The following is a 20,281-nucleotide window of genomic DNA, read 5'->3' on the forward strand; positions in this document are numbered from 1 at the left end:
GCTGACTTTGGGCTTTGTTTGTTCTTCTTTTTATGGTACCGTTATGTGTGGGTTAAGATTACTTATTTGAGATTTTTTGACCAGATGTGGTCTATCTTTCAGAATGTTCCTTGTGCACTTGAGAAGAATGCGTATTCTGCTATTTTTGGATGGAATGTTCTCTATATATCTGGTCTAGTGTTTCATTTAAGGCCATTGTTTCCTTGTTGACTTTCTGTGTGGAGGATCTATCCATTGATGTAAGTGAGGTGTTGAGGTTCCCTACTATTATTGTCTTGCTGTCAATTTCTCCCCTTAGGTCTGTTAGTAGTTGCTTTATGTACTGTGTGTTAGGTGCATACATATTCATAAATATTATGTCCTCTGATAGAATGTCCCTTTTATCATTATATACTGCCCCTCTTTGTCTCTCATTGTCTTTTTATCTTTAAGTCTGCTTAGTCTGATATAAGTATGGCAATACCTGCTTTCTTTTGTTTGTCATTTGCTTGGAATATTGTCATCCATCCCTTTACTCTGAGCCTATATTTGTCTTTAGTAGTGAGATGTGTTTCCTGGAGGCAGCATATTGTTGGGTCTTGTTTTTTAATCCATCCAGCTACTCCGTGTCTTTTGACTGGAGAATTCAATCCATTTAGATTTAGAGTGATTATTGATATATGAGGGCTTAATAGTTCCATTTTATCTTTTGTTTTCCAGGTGTTCTATATTTCCCGTGTTTCTCTTCCTTTGTATTTCTAACTGTCATTTCAGTTTGGTGGTTTTCTGTGATGGTTTTCTCTTTATTTATGATTGGTGGCTCTGCTCTGATTCTTTGTTTCATGGTTACCATGAGGTTTATATAAAAGGTCTCATAGATGAGATAGTCCTTTTTCTGATAGCCTCTTATCTCCATTAGCCTAAGCAGGTTCCATCCCTTCCCCCTTCCCCCTCCGAGTTATTGTTGTCACAAATTATTCTTTTTTGTATTGTGAGTTTATGGCTAAATTGAAGTGTTTATAGTCATTTTTGACGCTTTCCTTCCCTTTACCTTTTATGTTATAGCTAAGTATTTGCTAACCTGTTCTGATAGAGTGCTGCAATTTCCTGATTTTGTCTGTCTACTTATCTCCTTGCTCTAAGCTTTGTAAACCTTTGCCTTTTTGTCACAGGTAAGAGGGCTTCCTTCATCATTTCTTGTAGGGCAGGTCTAGTGACGATGAACTCTCTCAGCTTTTGTTTATCTGAGAAAGCTTTTATTTCTCCATCAGATCTGAAGGATAATTTCACTGGATAGAGTATTCTTGGCTGAAAGTTTTTGTCTTTCATTATTTTGAATATATCATTCCATTCTCTCCTAGTCTGTAAGGTTTCTGCTAAGCAATCCACTGAAAGCCTGATGGGGGTTCCTTTGTAGGTTATTTTCTTCTGCCTTGCTGCCCTTAATATTTTTTCTTTGTCATTGACTTTTGCCAGTTTTAATATTATATGCCTTGGATATAATGGTCTTTTTGCATTGATGTATTTAGGAGTTCTATTGGCTTCATGTACTTGTAAGCCCGGTTCCTTCCCCAGGTTTTGGAAGGTCTTAGCTAGTATTTCTTTGAACAAGCTCTTTTCCCCTTTCTTCCTTTCTTCTCCCTCTGGAATACCTATAATCCTTATATTGCTTTTCCTAATTGAGTTGGATATTTCTCAAAGAATTCCTTCATTTTTTTTTAAACATTAATTCTCTTTCCTCCTCCACTGGAAACATTTCTATATTTCTGTCCTCTAATTCACTAATTCTGTCCTCCATAACATCAGCTTTATTTTTTATGATTTCTAAATTATTCCTTGCCTTATTAATTGTGTTCTTCCTATCCAGAATTTCTGGGTTTTTTTTTTTATAGTTGCAATCTCTTTGGTGAAATATTCCTTCTGCTCATTAATTTTATTCCTGAGCTCATTGAACTGTCTTTCTGAGTTTTCTTGTAACTCACTGAGTTTCATTATGACAATTATTTTGAATTATCTGTCATTTAGATTGTAAACTGCAATGACTTCAGGATTGGTTTCTAGAGACTTGTCATTTTTCTTCTACTCTGAAGTGTTACTGTAGTTCTTCATGTTGTTTGATGAATTGATCATTTTCTGGCACATTTGTGGTAGTATCAGGTCACAGATTCCACCTGCCACCACTAGGGGGGGTGCAGGAGCTATGTTTTCTGATTCTGCCCTGTCTGCTGGAGTTGTGTGGGTAGGGCTACTCTGCATTTACTGGGGCTGGCTGCAGCCACTCTGCAGCTTGCACTCATGTGGGTAGGGTGGGGTGGGGTCAGGTCTTGTAGCTGGGGCCTCTGTGCTTGGCAGGGGACCAGCTGAGCTGCTGTTCACTAGGCGGGAAGGGTGCCTAAACCAGGGCTGAGCCACGTGGGTTCCATGGGCTGCTATGTTCCATGGGCAGGGTGTCTTCTGAGTGGGCAGGGTGCCTTCTCACCTGTGCTGCACTAGGCAGGAGGGGTGCCCACTTAGGGGCTGAGCCAGCACTCGGTGGGTCCCACAGGTTGCTGTACTCTGTGGATGGGGGCATCTTCTGAGCAAACAGGATGCCTTCTTGCCTGTGCTGTGCTCAGTGGGTGGTCACCTTCACAGTGGCTGAGCCACCATCATGCAGCGTAGAGCGTTCCCATGAGCAAGGCCACCAAGACACAGTGGTTGCTCGTGCAGGCTGGGTTGCAACTCTGAGAGCAATCGTGCAGGCCGGGCTGCCTTCAACTCCTCTTACAGTGGCACCAGCCATTGTGTAAGGATCCACAACCTGGCTCACCACTGCTGGGGAGGAAGAGGAGTGCACTCACCTAGTTCCACTGCCTCCTGGAGATCCAGTCCATCCACCTTCAGGTGCATGGCTGCATGGGTCTCTCAGAAGTCCTGTTGTGCTGTGCAAGGAGTCCTCTGCTGGTTAATGAATGTCCATTTAGTTGTAACTTAAAGGGGAGAGACAAAGGGAAGAAGTCACTCTGCCATGATGCTGACATCACTTGCCTCATTATTTTAGAGTCTACTCTTTCTACTTACAAAAAACAGTTTATGGGAAAACAGCATGCTATGTTACACTGGCAGCAGCCTCATACATCTTGTGTTTACCGTATCTCTTGATTACATTATTTTCTCTTGTACGTGATTTAATCTCATCTTGCTTTGTTCATCATGGCCCCTAAGTGTATGAAATCCGCTGCTAATAGTGCCAGTAAGAGGCCACATCAAGTGATTGACCTGAAAATGAAATTAAAAGTGAGTAAGGACTACAATGGTGGAAAATCAGTGATGGTTATTGCTCACCAATTGGGTATGTCCCATTCCACCATAGCTACAATCTTGAAGAACAAGAACAAAGTGACAGAAGCTGTTAAAGGTTCTGCTTCATTGAAGGCAATGAGACTAACAAAAATTGCAGAAGGGCCTATATTATACATGGAGAAACTTCTAATGACCTGGATTGAAGTCCAGACACAGATTCCTATCCCTCTCTGCACCATAACCATCACAGCTGAAGCAAAACTTTGTGGTATTGAAAGACAAGGCTAGACCCAATTGTGATGTTGAATTTACTGCCAGCTCTGGGTGGTTTAAATAATTCAAGGATCATTATTCATCACATACTGTGAAAGTGAGTGATGAGTCTACAAGTGCTAATGTGAAGGCAGCTGAAGAATTTTTGGGAACTCTAGATAAGCTGATTGTGGAGGAAAATTACTTACCAGAGCAAATATTCGATATCAATGAAAACTCCCTATTCTGGAAATGGATGTGTGAAAGGAATTTCATCCATAAGGAGGCCAAGTCAATGCCAGATTTCAAGGCTTTTAAGGACATGGTAACAGTCTTGCTTGGGGGCGATGTTGCAGGCTATGAATTGAAACCCTTTGTGATCTGGTACAGTGAGAACCTCAGGGCCTTCATGCATATCAATAAGTACACACTGCCGGTGTACTATAGGAGCTATAAGAAGTCATGGATGACCCAGCTTCCCTCCCAAGGTGTCCTCCTGAATTGCTCTGCCAGCGAAATGGAGAAGTACTGTTTGGAGACTAACATACCTTTCAAGATTTTGTTTATTGTTGATAATGCTCCTGGACATCCTCCTTTTATTGATGCTCTTCATCCCAATATCAAAGTGGTGTTTTTCCCTCCAAACATCTCCTCTTTGATACAACCAATAGATCAAGGAGTTATAGCAGCTCCTAAGTCCTACAATCTGAGGAGGACCTTTGCCAAGGCTGTGGCTGCAGCTGAGGAAGATCCTGAGAAGACACTGATGCAATTCTGGAGGGATTACAACATCCATGACTGCACTAAGAACCTTGCTTGGCTTGGGGTGATGTCACCAAAGAGTGTATGAATGACATCTGGCAGAAGACGCTCAAGAGGATCATCCATGACTTTAAGGGATTTGCCAAGGGTGAGAAGGTTGCAAAAATCCACAAAGCTGTGATTGAGATGGCAAACAATTTTAACCTGGGTGTGGATGAGGATGACATTGAGGAGCTCCTAGAGGTGGTTCCTGAGGAATTGATTAACAAAGAGTTGTTGGAACTGGAGCAGGAACACATAGTTAAAGAAGAGGCAAGAGAAAAGGAAACTGCAGGAGAAGAAAAGGAAGAAGAACCTCCCAGAAAATTCACAGTGAAGAGCTTAGCAGAAGCTTTTGCAGACCTCAACAAGCTCCTTAAAAAGTTGGAAAACATGGATCCCAACACCGAAAGATTTTCATTAATAGAGAGGAATGTTCATGGTGCATTATCTGCTTATAAGCAAATCGATGATGAAATGAAGAAACAAATAAAGCAAACCACCATGGACATATTTCTGAAAGGAGTGACCCCCTCCTCCAGAAGAGCCTCAGGCAAGTCCTTCAGGAGGTATTCCAGAAGAAGGCATTGTTATCACAGTAGATGACAGCTCCATGTGTGTTATTGCTCCTGAAGACCTTCCAGTGGGACGAGATGTGGAGGTGGAAGACAGTGATATTGATGATTCTGACCCTGTGTAGGCCTAGGCTAATGTGTGTGTTGGTGTCTTAGCTTTTTTTTTTTTTTTTTTTTTTTATTGATGTTTTAATGGTTTCTAACATTGTGAAATTTTGGGTTGTACATTTTTGTTTGTCCATCACCCCATATATGACTCCCTTCACCCCTTGTGCCCACACCCCACCCCCACTGCCCGGGTAACCACAGTCCAGTTTTCTCTGTCCATGTGTTGGTTTATATTCCACATATGAGTGAGATCATACAGTGTTTGTCTTTCTCTTTCTGGCTTATTTCACTTAACATAATACGCTCCAGGCCCATCCATGTTGTTGCAAATGGGACGATTTTGTCTTTTTTTATGGCTGAGTAGTATTCCATTGTATATATATACCACATTTTCTTAATCCAATCGTCAGTCGAGGGACACTTAGGTTGCTTCCACTTCTTGGCTATGGTGAATAATGCTGCAATGAACATAGGGGTGCATAAGCCTCTTTGGATTGTTGATTTCAGGTGCGTTGGATAGATTCCCAGTAGTGGGATGGCTGGATCATAGGGCATCTCTATTTTTAATTCTTTGAGGAATCTCCATACCGTTTTCCATAGAGGCTGCACCAATTTGCATTCCCACCAGCTGTGTATGAGGGTTCCTGTTTCTCCACATCCTCTCCAACATTTGTTGTTTTTTGTCTTGGTGATTATAGCCATTCTAACGGGCGTGAGGTGGTATCTTAGTGTTGTTTTGATTTGCATTTCCCTGATGATTAGTGATGTTGAGCATCTTTTCATGTGCCTATTGGCCATCTGTATATCTTCCTTGGAGAAGTGTCTGTTCATTTCCTCTGCCCATTTTTTGATCGGGTTGTTTGTTTTTTTGTTGTTCAATTGTGTGAGTTCTTTATATATTATGGAGATCAACCCCTTGTCAGATGTATGTTTTGCAAATATTCTCTCCCAGCTGGTTGGTTGTTTGTTCATCTTGATTCTGGTTTCATTTGTCTTATAAAAGCTCTTTAATCTGGTAAAGTCCCACTTGTTTATTTTTTCTTTAGTTTCCCTAGTCTGGGTAGGCATGTCATCCGAAAAGATTCCTTTAAAACCAATGTCAAATAGTGTGTTGCCTATATTTTCTTCTATGAGTTTTATAGTTTCAGGTCTCACCTTCAGGTCTTTGATCAATTTTGAGTTAATTTTTGTGAATGGCGATAGCACATGGTCCACTTTCATTCTTTTGCATGTGGCTGTCCAGTTTTCCCAACACCATTTATTGAAGAGACTTTCCTTTCTCCATTGCATGTTCTTAGCACCTTTGTCGAAAATTAGCTGTCCATATATGTGTGGTTTTATTTCTGGGCTTTCAATTCTGTTCCATTGATCTGTGTGTCTGTTTTTGTACCAGTACCATGCTATTTTGATTACTATTGCTTTGTAGTATGTTTTGAAGTCAGGAATTGTGATGCCTCCTGCTTTGTTCTTTTTCTTTAGGATTTCTTTAGCTATTCAGGGTCTTTTGTTGCCCCATATAAATTTTAGTATTCTTTTTTCTATTTCTGTGAAGAATGTCATTGGGATTCTGATTGGGATTGCATTGAATCTGTAGATTGCTTTAGGTAATATAGACATTTTAACTATGTTTATTCTTCCAATCCACGTGCATGGGATATCTTTCCATTTCTTTATGTCATCGTGGATTTCCCTCAATAATGTCTTGTAGTTCTCATTGTATATGTCCTTCACCTCCTTGGTAAGATTTATTCCTAGGTATTTTATTCTTTTTGATGCAATTGTAAATGGTATTATCTTTTTGAGCTCTCTTTCTGTTAGTTCATTATTAGCATATAGAAATGCAACTGATTTTTGTAGATTGATTTTGTACCCTGCAACTTTGCTGTAGTTGTTGATTGTTTCTAACAGTTTTCCAACGGATTCTTTAGGGTTTTCTATATATACAATCATGTCATCTGCAAATAGTGAGAGTTTCACTTCTTCGTTACCTATTTGGATTCCTTTTATTCCTTTTTCTTGCCTAATTGCTCTGGCCAAAACCTCCAGTACTATGTTGAACAGGAGTGGTGAGAGTGGGCAGCCCTGCCTCATTCCTGTTCTCAGAGGAATGGCTTTCAGTCTTTCCCTGTTGAGTATGATGTTAGCTGTGGGTTTGTCATATATGGCCTTTATTATGTTGAGGTACTTTCCTTCTATTCCCATTTTATTGAGAGTTTTTATCATAAATGGATGTTGTATCTTGTCAAATGCCTTCTCTGCGTCTATTGAGACGATCATATGGTTTTTATTCTTTGTTTTGTTGATGTGATGTATCACGTTGATTGATTTGCGGATGTTGAACCATCCCTGCGTCTCTGGTATAAATCCCACTTGATCATGGTGTATGATCTTTTTAATATATTGTTGTATTCGGTTTGCCAATATTTTGTTGAGGATTTTTGCATCAATGTTCATCAGCGATATTGGCCTGTAATTTTCTTTCTTTGTATTGTCTTTGTCTGGTTTTGGTATCAGGGTGATGTTGGCCTCATAGAATGATTCAGGAAGTGTTCCATCTTCCTCTATTTTTTGGAATAGTTTGAGGAGGATGGGTATTAAATCTTCTTTGAATGTTTGGTAAAATTCACTGGAGAAGCCATCTGGTCCTGGACTTTTATTTTTTGGGAGGTTTTTGATTACTATTTCAATCTCTTTACTTGTTATTGGTCTATTCAGATTCTCCATTTCTTCTTGGTTCAATTTTGGGAGGTTGTATAAGTCTAAGAATTTATCCATTTCTTCTAGATGGTCCAATTTTTTGGCATATAATTTCTCATAGTATTCTCTTATAATCCTCTGTATTTCCATGGTATCCATTGTAATTTCTCCTCTTTCATTTCTAATTTTATTTACTTGAGCCTTTTCTCTTTTTTTCTTAGTAAGCCTGGCTAAGGGTTTGTCTATTTTGTTTATCTTCTCGAAGAACCAACTCTTTGCTTCATTAATCCTTTCTACTGTTTTTTTGGTCTCAATATCATTTATTTCTGCTCTGATTTTTATTATTTCTCTCCTTCTGTTGGCTTTGGGCTTTGTTTGTTCTTCTTTTTCTAGTTCTGTTAGGTGTAATTTAAGGTTGCCTATTAGGGCTTTTTCTTGTTTGTTAAGGTGGGCTTGTATCGCTATGAGTTTCCCTCTCAGGACCACTTTTGCTGCATCCCATATGGTTTGATATGGCATGTTATCATTTTCATTTGTTTCCAGATAGTTTTTGATTTCTCCTTTAATTTCATCAATGATCCATTGGTTGTTCAGTAGCATGTTGTTTAATCTCCACATTTTTGTCACTTTCCCAGTTTTTTTTTCCTGGTTCATTTCCAGTTTCATAGCCTTATGGTCTGAAAAGATGCTTGTTATGATTTCAATCTTCTTAAATTTATTGAGGCTTGCTTTGTTTCCCAACATATGGTCTATCCTAGAGAATGTTCCATGCACGCTTGAGAAGAATGTGTAGTCAGCTGTTTTTGGGTGGAGTGCTCTGTATATGTCTACTAGGTCCATCTCGTCCAGTTTTTCATTTAAGTCTAATATTTCTTTATTAACTTTTTGTCTGGATGATCTATCCATTGCTGTAAGTGGGGTGTTAAGATCCCCTACTATTATTGTGTTGTTGTTGATTTCTCCTTTTAGGTTTGTTAATAGTTGTTTTATGTACATTGGTGCTCCTATGTTGGGTGCATATATATTTATAAGTGATATGTCTTCTTGATGGAGTGTCCCTTTTATCATTATATATTTCCCTTCTTTGTCTTTCTTAACCTGTTTTATCTTGAAGTCTACTTTGTCTGATATGAGTATGGCAACACCTGCTTTCTTTTGTTTGCCATTAGCTTGGAGTATTGTCTTCCATCCTTTCACTCTGAGCCTGTGCTTGTCTTTAGTGCTAAGATGTGTTTCCTGAAGGCAGCATATTGTTGGGTCTTGCTTTTTAATCCATCCTGCCACTCTGTATCTTTTGATTGGAGAGTTCAATCCATTTACATTTAGGGTAATTATTGAAATATGAGGGCTGAATGTTGCTGTTTTGTCACTTATTTTCTGGTTCTTTTGCATTTCCTTTGTTTCTTGTCCCATTTGTTTTGGACTGCCAATTCAGTTTGGTTGTTCTGTCTTATGATTCTTCTAGTTTTCTCTTTGTTTATCATATGTGGTTTTAATTTGATTATTTGTTTAGTGGTTACCTTGAGGTTTGGGCAAAAAATCTTGTGTATGAGATAGTCCATTATCTGATAGCCTCCTATTTCCTTATACTAAGTCAATTCAGTCACTTTCCTCTTCCCCTTCTAAGTTGCTCTTGTTATACCTTATTCTATCTTGTGTTGTGGCTGTGTGTTTACAGTGATGAGGTTAAATTTTTTTTGGTGAATTTCTTCCTTTGATCTTTGAGTTTAGTATTTAAGTGGTTGCTAACCTATTCGGGTAAAGATCTACTATTTCTCTGATTTTGTCTACCTACTTTTCTCCTTACTCCAAGCTTTGTGTTCCCTTTCTCTTCTTTTTTCAGGCCTGAGGGCCTTCTTGAGTATTTCTTGTAGTGGGGGTCTCGTGGCCATGAACTCCCTTAGCTTTTGTTTATCTGGGAGAGTTACTATTTCTCCATCATATTTGAAGGATATTTTTGCTGGATAGAGTATTCTTGGCTGAAAGTTTTTGTCTTTTAGTATTTTGAATATATCATTCCAGTCTCTTCTAGCCTGAAAAGTTTCTGTTGAGAAATCCGCTGAGAGCCTGATGGGAGTTCCTTTGTACGTTATTTTTTGTTTTTGTCTAGCTGCCCTTAATATTGTTTCTTTGTCGTTGACCCTGGCTAGCCTTACCACTAGGTGTCGTGGTGAAGGCCTTTGTCTGTTAATATATATAGGTGTCCTGTTGGCTTCGCTTACTGGTATTTCCTGCTCCTTCCCCAGATTTGGGAAATTTTCAGCTATTATTTCCTTGAATAGGCTCTCTGTTCCTCTTTCCCTCTCCTCTCCCTCAGGAATACCTATAATTCTTATGTTACATTTTCTAATAGAGTCCGATATTTCTCGGAGTCTTTCTTCATTTCTTTTTAGTCTTAGTTCTCTCTCTTCTTCCATCTGGAGTATATCTGTATTCCTATCCTCTAAAGTACTAATTCTTTCCTCCATATTGTCAGCTCTGTTCTTTAAAGATTCCAGATTCTCCTTTATCTCCTCCATTGTGTTCTTCATCTCCATCAGCACTGATTGGTTTTTCTTTATGATTTCAATCTCTTTTGTGAAGAAACTCCTAATCTCATTTAATTGTTTGTCTGTGTTGTCTCGTATTTCGTTGAGTGTTTTTATGATAGCTGTTTTGAAATATCTGTCATTTAGTTTATGGATTTCTGTGTCTTCGGGGTTGATTTCTGGGTGCTTGTCATTTTGTTTCTGGTCTGGTGATTTCATATATTTTTGCATTGTGGTTCCTGTGTTGGTTTTGATTTTCCTCATCCTGGAAGTCTCTGGTTGCAATTTCCACCTGCCGCCACTGTCTGGTGGTAAAGGACTGTGTAGTCTAAGCCCCCTGCGCTCTGCCCCAGTTTTTCTGCTGCGATCTGCAATTTTGTTTTGTTTTGTTTTCCCCACTGCGATCCATGGGTCCAGTCCAGTTTGTTCAGGTCTGCCTCGGATCGCTAGGTCTGGTCGAGCTGCAGACTCCCGGTTGCGGGGAGGGGGGAGCTCTCTCTTTTGCCCTCTGGGTCCCTGACGTGGGAGACTTCTCGTTTGCCCCTCTTTATCCGCTCTCTGGGGTGCTCAGATGTTGATGGTAGCCCTGTGGCTCCTCTGAGCCCTCTGTGCGGGAGTTTCCCACTGGCTGAGAGAGCCCGAAGAGCTACAGTTTCCCGCCGAGGGCCGCCCCTCCCCCCTCTCTGGGAGCCGCGCGGACCGGATCGCTGATCTGATGGGGAGGAAGCGGAGTTCTCCTTACCTCTCCCCACTTCCTCTGGGGGCCCAGCACGCTCCGCTCTCAGATGTGCGGCAGTGTGGATCCCTCCACTCTAGGTTTTCACTGTCTGAGATTCCGTTGTTGGTCTGTGGCTGTTGCTTTTGTTGTATCTTGTGGGGGAAGAATTCACGGGAAAGCTCACTCCGCCATGATGCTGACATCACTCCTGTGTCTTAGCTTTTAACAAAAAAAGTTTAAGAAGTAAAAAAATAAAAAATAAAAAAAGCTTAAAGAATAAGGACATAAAGGAAGAAAATCTTTTTGTACAGCTGTACAGTGTGTTTCTGTTTTAAGTGTTATTAAAAAAGAGTCAAAAACTTAAAAAAGTTCAAAAATTTATAAAGAAAAAATCACAGTAAGCTATGGCTAATGTATTACTGAAGAAAGGAAAATATTTTTTTATAAATTCCATGTAGCCTAAGTGTGCAGTGTTTATAAAGTCTACAGTAGTGTACAGTAATGTCCTAGGCCTTCACATTCACTCACTACTCACTCACTGACTCACCCAGAGCAACTTCCAGTCTTGCAAGGTCCATTCATGGTAAGTGCCCTATACAGGTGTATCATTTTTTATCTTTTATACCAGATTTTTAGTACACCTTTTCTATGTTTAGATAGGTTTAGATACACAAATACCATTGTGTCGCAGTTGCCTACAATATTCAGTACAGTAACATGCTGTACAGGTTTGTAGCCTAGGAGCAATAGGCTAGACCACATAGCCTAGCTGTGTAGTAGGCTGTACCATCTGGGTTTGTGTAGGTATACTCTATGATGTCCACACAATGACCACATCACCTAACAACACATTTATCAGAATGTATCCCGTCATTAAGTGATGCATGACTGCAGTTAGTCACCACAAAAATGCTTACATGCTTTCTACCATCATCAACCTAAATATATACATTTACACATGTACATTATATAATATATCATGCTATATATAATATAATGTACAGATATATTGTTATTATATTACATATATTATACTATACTATACTATTGTATACCATACTAATAGTATTTGTGGTAATATATGTGTTGAGATCATATATGAGATATTGAGATTATTATATAATATACTATTAGGATAATATCAGTGTAATAGTAAAATTAATTTATTATATGTATATATTCTAATATATGTCTATACATATATATTCTAAAATGTTTCTCTGTGTTAGATATATGCATTGAAATTAATACTTCTTTATGTTAAAAATAACCCATTTCAAGGTACAATAGGCAACAAGATACCATTCATAGTAGCTCCAATACCAACACTTAAATATTTAGAAATAAATTTTCAAAAAATAAATGGTTGTATTGAAGACAACTGACTCACAGAAAGAAAGTTTAATTAGTGGAAATATACCATATTCTGGATGGGAAGAGTGACTTTTATAACACTAGTTGTTCCAAGATTAACATTAAGGCTTAATGTGATTCTAATTAAGACATTAATTACTATTATCTGGAGAATGTTCATTATAAAGATGATGATGAAGTATACCTAGAAGAACCAAATGGTGAGAAAAGAAACTTTCCCAGGACATCTGTTGGGAAGGAGGTTGGTAGAAAGAACCAAAAAAGTGCTATCAAAAATAAAAACTATAAAAATTAAAACTCTGAAATACAAGTGCAAGATTTGACTTTTAGATCAGTGAAGCAGAAATAGATAACCTTGGAGCAGGACCAGGGAGAATGACGAGTTGTAAGAAAGGAAGCTTTCTAAATCAAAGTGGCAGGGATGGAATACATTGGAGAGAGTTGGTGTTATGGTTTGAAATGTGCCACCCAAAAAGATATGCCCACGTCTTAACTCCCAAAACCTGTGCATGTAACCTCATGTGGAAATAGGGTCTTTGCAGATGTAATCAAGTTCAGATGAGGTCCTTAGGCTGGGACCCTAATGCAGTGTGATGGGGGTCCTTATAAGAAGAGAAGAGACACAGAGACAGAAACCACAGAAGAACACGCCACCTGAAGACACAGGCAAACAGGGATTACAAGACCTTATGATGATGCACGCAGAGATTGAAATGATGCACCTACCAGCCGAGGACCTAAAGACTGACAGCCGCCATCAGGAGCTAGGAAGATGCAAGGAGGCATCCTTCTCTAGAGCCTTCAGAGAGAGAGAGAGACCCTGCCAACACCTTGATTTAGGACTTCCGGCCTCCAGAACCGAGAGAGGATAAATCTCTGTTGTTTAAAGCCACTGAGCTCGTGGTAATTTGATACAGCAGCCTGAGGAAACCCACAGAGTTAGTTTAGGAAAAACCATTATCAATTCGATTGGCCTACTTTTCCATGCAAATTAAGGACATTGAATGAAATGGAAAAAAGCTGGAAAAAACTCTGGTTAAATATTAAGTTTCTCTCTGGATGAGGTATGGAGCTAGTAAAAACCGTAGAAGTCATGACAAAAGCAAAGATCTTTGGATTTCATGAAATATGGACAATACACATGGCAAACAGCATACCTAAGGCCCCTTGTCAACTGAGGAAATACGACCAAGAACTTGATGTTGTTTTAGTTCCTTAATAAAGGAGTCCTTATAAATCAATAATGGAAACACGGAAGCCCCAACAGAAAAATCATCAAAAGCTACACTTAGGTTACAGATCAAATGTGTAAATGTCAGTGTCGGCATGGGAAGAAATCTATTTTCACTCCTCGTTTGACATAATCGCCTCTGAAACACGAGACGCTGATGAAGAACTGAGGAAACAGGCACACTCACGTGATCTTCTTGGGTATGTAAGATGGTACCTCTTAGATGAGAAACATTTTTGCAACGGATCCCGAGGAAACGTGCAGCAGCTGGGACTGCTCTGAACGCCCACAGCTCAGAATGTCATTGGTTTCACGTGCCCCTTTTTTATTGTTTCAGGCAAGATCCTTGGTGCCATCGATGATTTGGGTCTGAAGAACCGCACTCTAGTCTACTTCACGGCGGACCACGGGGGGCACCTGGAGGCCAGGGTGGGCCACGCCCAGCGTGGCGGATGGAACGGAATATACAAAGGTAAGGACAGGAAGTCTTAGGTGTGATTGGACAGTGAATATGCTCTTTTGCTCGTTATAATTAAAATTCATAGAATGGAGCAACGAATGCATCAAAAACTGAACAAGTTCATTATATTTGACTCTCTGTAAAAAACAAAGTGTAGTGCCATTAGCTAAAGAAATTGGCTTTAAATCTGCCAACATTTCTAGGGAATGCTAGAAGGGATATCTAGAAATTTGCCTCCTTGGCGGCTCTATGAGATGACAGAATATTAACACAAGAAGATGTCTTTAAGGGAGTCTTTAAATGGGTTGAATACCTACTCATGGATTACGTCTACAAGACCATGGAGAGACGAATAAGTGGGAGGAACGTGGTAGCTAGGGTACAAAAGACAAAAACTACTGGCTCCTTGGTTATTAAGAAAGCTGTGGTGCTCTCTTCTGAGGATATGGCTTAGCACAGAAAGGAGCCAAGCTTGTCTCAGTTTTGACAATTAAGTCCACGTATTCTATGTCCTGATGCAACATTTAGTCCATGAAAACACATCCATTAGCCAGCACATTGACCTGGTTGATAACGGATATCCTGATGTCATAACAAAACTATCTGGAAAATGTGTGGTACATTTTATCTTAGGTATTGAAAGAGATTTCAAAGTGTTTTCTAGAGGAATATGTATTATTATTCATGCAAATATAGATTCTATAGTCTTGGGTTCGGTAAGAAATGATGATTTCTGTATGAATGAGATAAAGCCTCTGCCTCAGTCTGGAGAAGAAAAGATGGGAGTATTGGCTCTTTACAGCTTGCACAAGTAAAGTGTGTGCTTAGAAAACAAGACAAAGCCGTAAGGGAAATTGTTATTACTGAAATTCTATTTTTGCCTGTGAGGACTTTTAAAAAAATCTCCATTTCTCAACATGCTATGATTTAGACTCTAATTTGAATCATTTAATGAAATAATAAAAGTCCATTAACTCCGTAGGGTGGACATTCCTCCTCATTTGGAATCCTGGTTTATGCCCATCAACCTGGTGTCACTAATATTCCCTCCTGTTTTCGTCCTCAAGAATGCTCGGGTTTGGACATTAAATTAGCATATACCCATACTATTTCATTCAATTACTTTTCAGGTTGCTGGATTCCAAAGTGAATAAAACAGACAAAAATCCCCACCTTCATGGAATTTACATTCTCGTGGAGGGAGGTGCACCAAAAAAAAATAAATAACTACATTATATGATATGTGATGAGGTAGTAAATATTACAGAAAAATAAAGTGCAAACAAATACGGAGAAAAATAGAGCAGGAACGACTCTGGGGTGGGATTGCTACTTTAAGTAAGGTGTTCCCACAAGGCTTACTGAGAAGGTGACTTTGGGCAGAGGTGCAAAGGAGGCTGGGGATGAAACAGGTGTATATCTGGGGTAACAGCATTCTAGGCAGAAATAGCCGGTGCGAATGCCTCATATTGCGTATGTTTCGTTAGTTAATCAAAAACCTATCAGCAGTCCAAGAGAAAATAATTCTGTGTACATGTAGTGCTGATCCCATCAGGTAGGCACTGAGCAAAGATGGTCTGTACTGATGTTGATTTACATTTTTAAACACTCTTGCCACAGTGACTATTTTAACTGGAACTTCATTGCCTTGCCCCATAGGTGGGAAAGGTATGGGCGGATGGGAAGGTGGCATCCGTGTCCCTGGAATTGTCCGATGGCCTGGAAAAGTGCCAGCTGGAGAAGTGATTGAGGAGCCTACGAGTTTAATGGATGTTTTCCCAACCCTCGCAGCAGTGACTGGCGGGACTCTCCCTCAGGACAGGTGATCTGATAGAATCTTAACATAGCTCCTTTTGATCCTCCTTTGTCTTGAGAGGATTCAGGACAAAGGAGACAGGTACACTTTCTCCCCGATACCTAGATAATTTTGCCTTTGTATGAGGCTATGTCTATGGAGTGTCATTCATGTATCAGACATCAGTTTTATACGACTATGGTCCATCTTAGACACATCATAGTTTTCATTTTCAAGATGGAGGTGGGAAGGTTTGGAGATGAGAATATGGCCAGTAAGACTCACTCATCCATATAAGAGAAAAAACAATTTTCTAGTTTCTGGTGTGCAGGATCCAGAGGCTGAGATGAAGGTAAGACATTGGATGGATACTTGGAACTCTGTTATAAATATTTTGAATTCCATCAAGAGGAGTTCCTTCATAGTGCATTGTTCCAGTCTCTAGCAGCGACTGACCCAAGTAGGTTTGAAGCTGATTTTCTGGTAGTTCATTGATCCCAGCTCTGTAAGGGAATCTAAAGTGTCCAATCCACTGCTATTTCTCACTTCTGAGCCCAAAGAGTTATTGTAATGTTTCTTTCTTCACGTAAAGGAGCTCATCTATTTCTCAAGGAAAATACAAAGGATCGTAAAGCTAACGAGAAACAAACAAAAGACCTCCTCAAATTTTTTTACCTTAGTTTTAGCCAATAATAGGATTTATTGGGAATTAGTATGAAATCGTTAAAGAATAGAGCTCTCTTACATTTAGAAGGGTATTTATCAATTTGAGCTGAATGATCCATTTTTTTTAAAAAAAGCTAATGATATTAGTGTAAAGCTAATTTTTTTAAGTTACTAAGCTAATCACAGTCATAAAAATAATTTTCCAACATATCAATGGGGTGGATTGACTTTGGGCATTGCTATAGTTTGGGTTCACAAAGGGTTACAGAGAATCTCAATCTGGAGTAATATTTTCCTTTGAGCTCTGATTAGGATTTTCCTTCAAAGAAATGATTTGACTTTTTTTTTTCAGAATTAGCTTGAAAAATGTCATTTCTTCATGCCCTGTACATTTCACTTTTCAATGGGAAACAGAGGTGAATCACTCTGCAGAATTCTGGAAAGCATGCCTGCTTTGGAGAAACAGATTTGGCTATTATGATTCAAGTTGCAATGGACATTTTCATAGAAGTCTTTGTATGAACATCAATTTTTTGTTTCTTTTAGATAAATGCCTAGGGGTGAGAACTCTGGGTCATATTATAGATATAGGTTGAACTTTGTGAGAAACTGTCAAATTGATTTCCAAAGCGGCTGCACCATTTGACATTCCCACCAGCAATATATGAGAGTCCAGTTACTGCACATTCTTGGCAACACTTGGTATAGTCAGTCTTTTTAATTTTAGCTCTTATAGTAAGTGTGTACTGGAATCTCAATGTGGTGTTAATTTGTGTTCCCCTAATGACTAAACCTCTCCGTGTACCTATTCGCCATCCACATCTCTTCTTTGTGAAGTGTTCCAATCTTTTGTCCATTCTTTAATTGGGTGTTTTATTTTCTTCTTGTTGAGTTGTAAGTGTTCTTTATATATTCTGGATATGAGTTCTTTATCAGATATGTGTTTTGCCAGTATTATCTTCCATTCTGGGGCTTGTTTTTTCATTTTCTTACATTGCCATTTGAAAAGTAGAAGTTTTCAACTTTGATAAGGTCGGATTTATCATTTTTTTTTAATAGACTGTGATTTTTGTGATATATCTAAAAAGAATGTTCCTGTTCCAAGGTCACAAAGATGTTCTCCTATGATTTCTTCTAGTGAAATATAGTTCCAGGTTTTACGTTTAGGCTTATGGTCTCTATTGAGATAATTGTTTGTATAGTGTGAGGTATAGGTTGAGATTTATTTTTCTTGCTTTCAGATGTCCAATTTATCTAGTGCCATTTATTGAAAGACTGTCCTTCATCTACTGACAATATATGTGATGGTCTATTTCCAAACTCTCTATCCTGTTCCATTGATCCATATCTCTACCCTTATGTCAATACCACACTGTCTCAGTTACTCTAATTTTATAGTCAATTTGGAATCATGTGGGGTGAATCCTCAAACTAGTTTCCTCTTTTTCAAAATTGTTTGGCTGTTCTAGATTCCCAGGTAAATTTTAGAATAACTTTCTCGATTTCTACAAAAGACCCTCTGGAATTTTGATTGAGATTGCATTAAATCTATAGATCAATTTGTAGCAAATTGACATCTTAACAATTTTTAGTCTTCTAATCCATGAACATGGTTTATCTCTCCCTTTATTTCTCTTATCAGATGTTTTGTGGCTTTCAGCATACAAACTTTTATCATTAAAAACAGAAGGTATTGGGGCCGGCCCAGTGGCACAGCAGTTAAGTGCACGTGCTCGGCTTCAGCAGCTCAGGGTTCACAGGTTGGGATCCCGGGCACGCACTGACACATTGCTTGTCAAACCATGCTGTGGCAGCATCCCATATAAAGTAGAGGAAGATGGGCACCAATGTTAGCCCAAGGACAATCTTCCTTAGCAAAAAGGGGAGCATTGGCATCGGATGTTAGCTCAGGGCTGATCTTCCTCACAAAAAAAAAAAAAGACAAGAAAAAAAGAAGGTATCCCTAGATATTTCATGCTTCTTGTTGCTGTAATCAACGGTACTTTTAAAAAATTGTAATGCACAGTTGTTCATTGCTAAAATATAGAAATAAAATTGATTTTTTAAGGTGGTCTTGTATCTTGTGGCTTTGCTAAACTTACTTAGTTCCAGTAGCTTTTGAAGGGATTATTAACACAGACAATCATTTTATCTGAGAATAAAGACAGTTTTATTTCTTTTATGATCACCTTAAGGATTATCTGGGACTTATTCTATTTTTTATTATGAGGTAGGTTTTATAATTATTGTTTTCTAATATAAGGTATAAGACATTTTCTAGTATAAGATAAAAAGCATACAATCTTTTAGAGATTCTATAAAATCCCTTTTCAAGGTAGCAATGCCATTGCAAATGAAACCGTGGCATGGAGCTTGTGAGACATCCTGTGCCTCTTTAGATAGGCATTCACGGATATGTTCTTCTGTCTTGTCATTTCACTGTAAAAGCTGAGATTTGTTTTTCTCTTTGCCACGAGAGTTGAACGTCCCTGCGAGCCTGCATGGATTTCCTGAGTGGTCAGCGCACTGTACTCGGGCCCGGGGAATGTCATGGAATGCATTGACTATCCTTCAAACAGCCTGATGGGCAACATCCGTTGACTTCCCTCCTTTGTGTATGTCTGCAGGGTGATCGACGGCCGAAACCTCATGCCCCTGCTTCAGGGTGAGATCCAGCACTCGGAGCACGAGTTCCTGTTCCATTACTGTGGTGTACACCTCCACGCTGTGCGCTGGCACCCAAGAAACAGTGAGTACACCAGCCCCTGCTCCCCGGGGATGCCAAGAGTGGGGTCATTCAAGTCGGTTCTCAACGCTTTCTTCTTCCTTCTTACCCACCCTCCCCCAGATCGGTCCTTTCATTCTAGGGTGACCACTGAAAATACCTTCTTGGAAAAGTTTCTAAGAATTGGTCTCCTTAGAAAGACAGGGGGATATCTCTAAGATGTAAAAATTGTGAATAACAGAGCTAATGACTATTGCAGAAGATGTGTAAGGTCATTCTAGGGGTTTCTGATGTTCTACTATAGTTCTAAGGACTGAATGATATTTAGCATTCACTTGTGGGAAAAGAGAAATAGCAGAAAAATGCTAGAGGAGGTAGAAGAACACAAGGGCAGTTGGCACATGGGTTGCATGTCTCCGACGTGTCTTCTCTTCTCCAGGTGAGGCAGTGTGGAAAGTTCATTATGTGACACCAGTTTTCCAGCCACCAGGAGCTCAGGCCTGCTATATGACCACCTATTGCCGCTGTTCAGGGGAACTGGTCACCTACCATAACCCTCCTCTGCTCTTCGATCTCTCCCGGGACCCCTCTGAGTCCACACCTCTGACACGGGACGTGGAGCCCCAGTATGATTTAGTCATCAGAACAGTGGCCAACGCGCTGAAGAAACACAAGGACAGCATCATCCCAGTCCAGCCGCAGATCTCAGGATCCCATCAGGATAGCATATGGCTGAAGCCTTGCTGTGGAGTGTTCCCCTTTTGTCTGTGTGACAAGGAGGGGAACTCCTCAGCCTCGGGGTCATCGTGAGAAGCAAGGGTTGAGAGCAGGGAACTGAAGGCTGTTGACTTCGGCACTTTCCAATTTGCAAGGAATGGATTTGAGAGCCAATAAATTCTACTACCATTTCCAATTATTAAAGGTCTGTTGAGGTGTTTTCGGGGGGATTCTTGGTGATAAGTGTTTATCTAATTCTCAAGTTTTCAAACATGCCTTTCAGAGGTAGGAATCAAGCATCAACAATGCTTAATCCCATTGCCTCTCTTGCTCTTCAAACAAACTCTACATGTAAGATCCTGTGTGCTTCCAA

The 20,281-nt window shown here is 39.5% G+C and overlaps 1 protein-coding gene across 1 annotated transcript in view; it reads left to right on the plus strand.

Annotated features, from left to right (window-relative positions):
- ARSF (arylsulfatase F) overlaps positions 1 to 20,001 on the plus strand; it is a 34,339-nt gene extending 14,338 nt beyond the window's left edge. Inside the window, exons 7-10 of the mRNA XM_058535159.1 lie at positions 13,883 to 14,017; positions 15,665 to 15,827; positions 19,094 to 19,215; positions 19,631 to 20,001. Coding sequence (XP_058391142.1) covers positions 13,883 to 14,017; positions 15,665 to 15,827; positions 19,094 to 19,215; positions 19,631 to 20,001 — 791 coding nt within the window. The remainder of the gene's footprint in view (positions 1 to 13,882; positions 14,018 to 15,664; positions 15,828 to 19,093; positions 19,216 to 19,630) is intronic.
- Positions 20,002 to 20,281: the final 280 nt, after the last annotated feature.

Source organism: Diceros bicornis, chromosome X (assembly GCF_020826845.1).
Source record: "Diceros bicornis minor isolate mBicDic1 chromosome X, mDicBic1.mat.cur, whole genome shotgun sequence".
NCBI classification, from domain to species: Eukaryota; Metazoa; Chordata; class Mammalia; order Perissodactyla; family Rhinocerotidae; genus Diceros; species Diceros bicornis.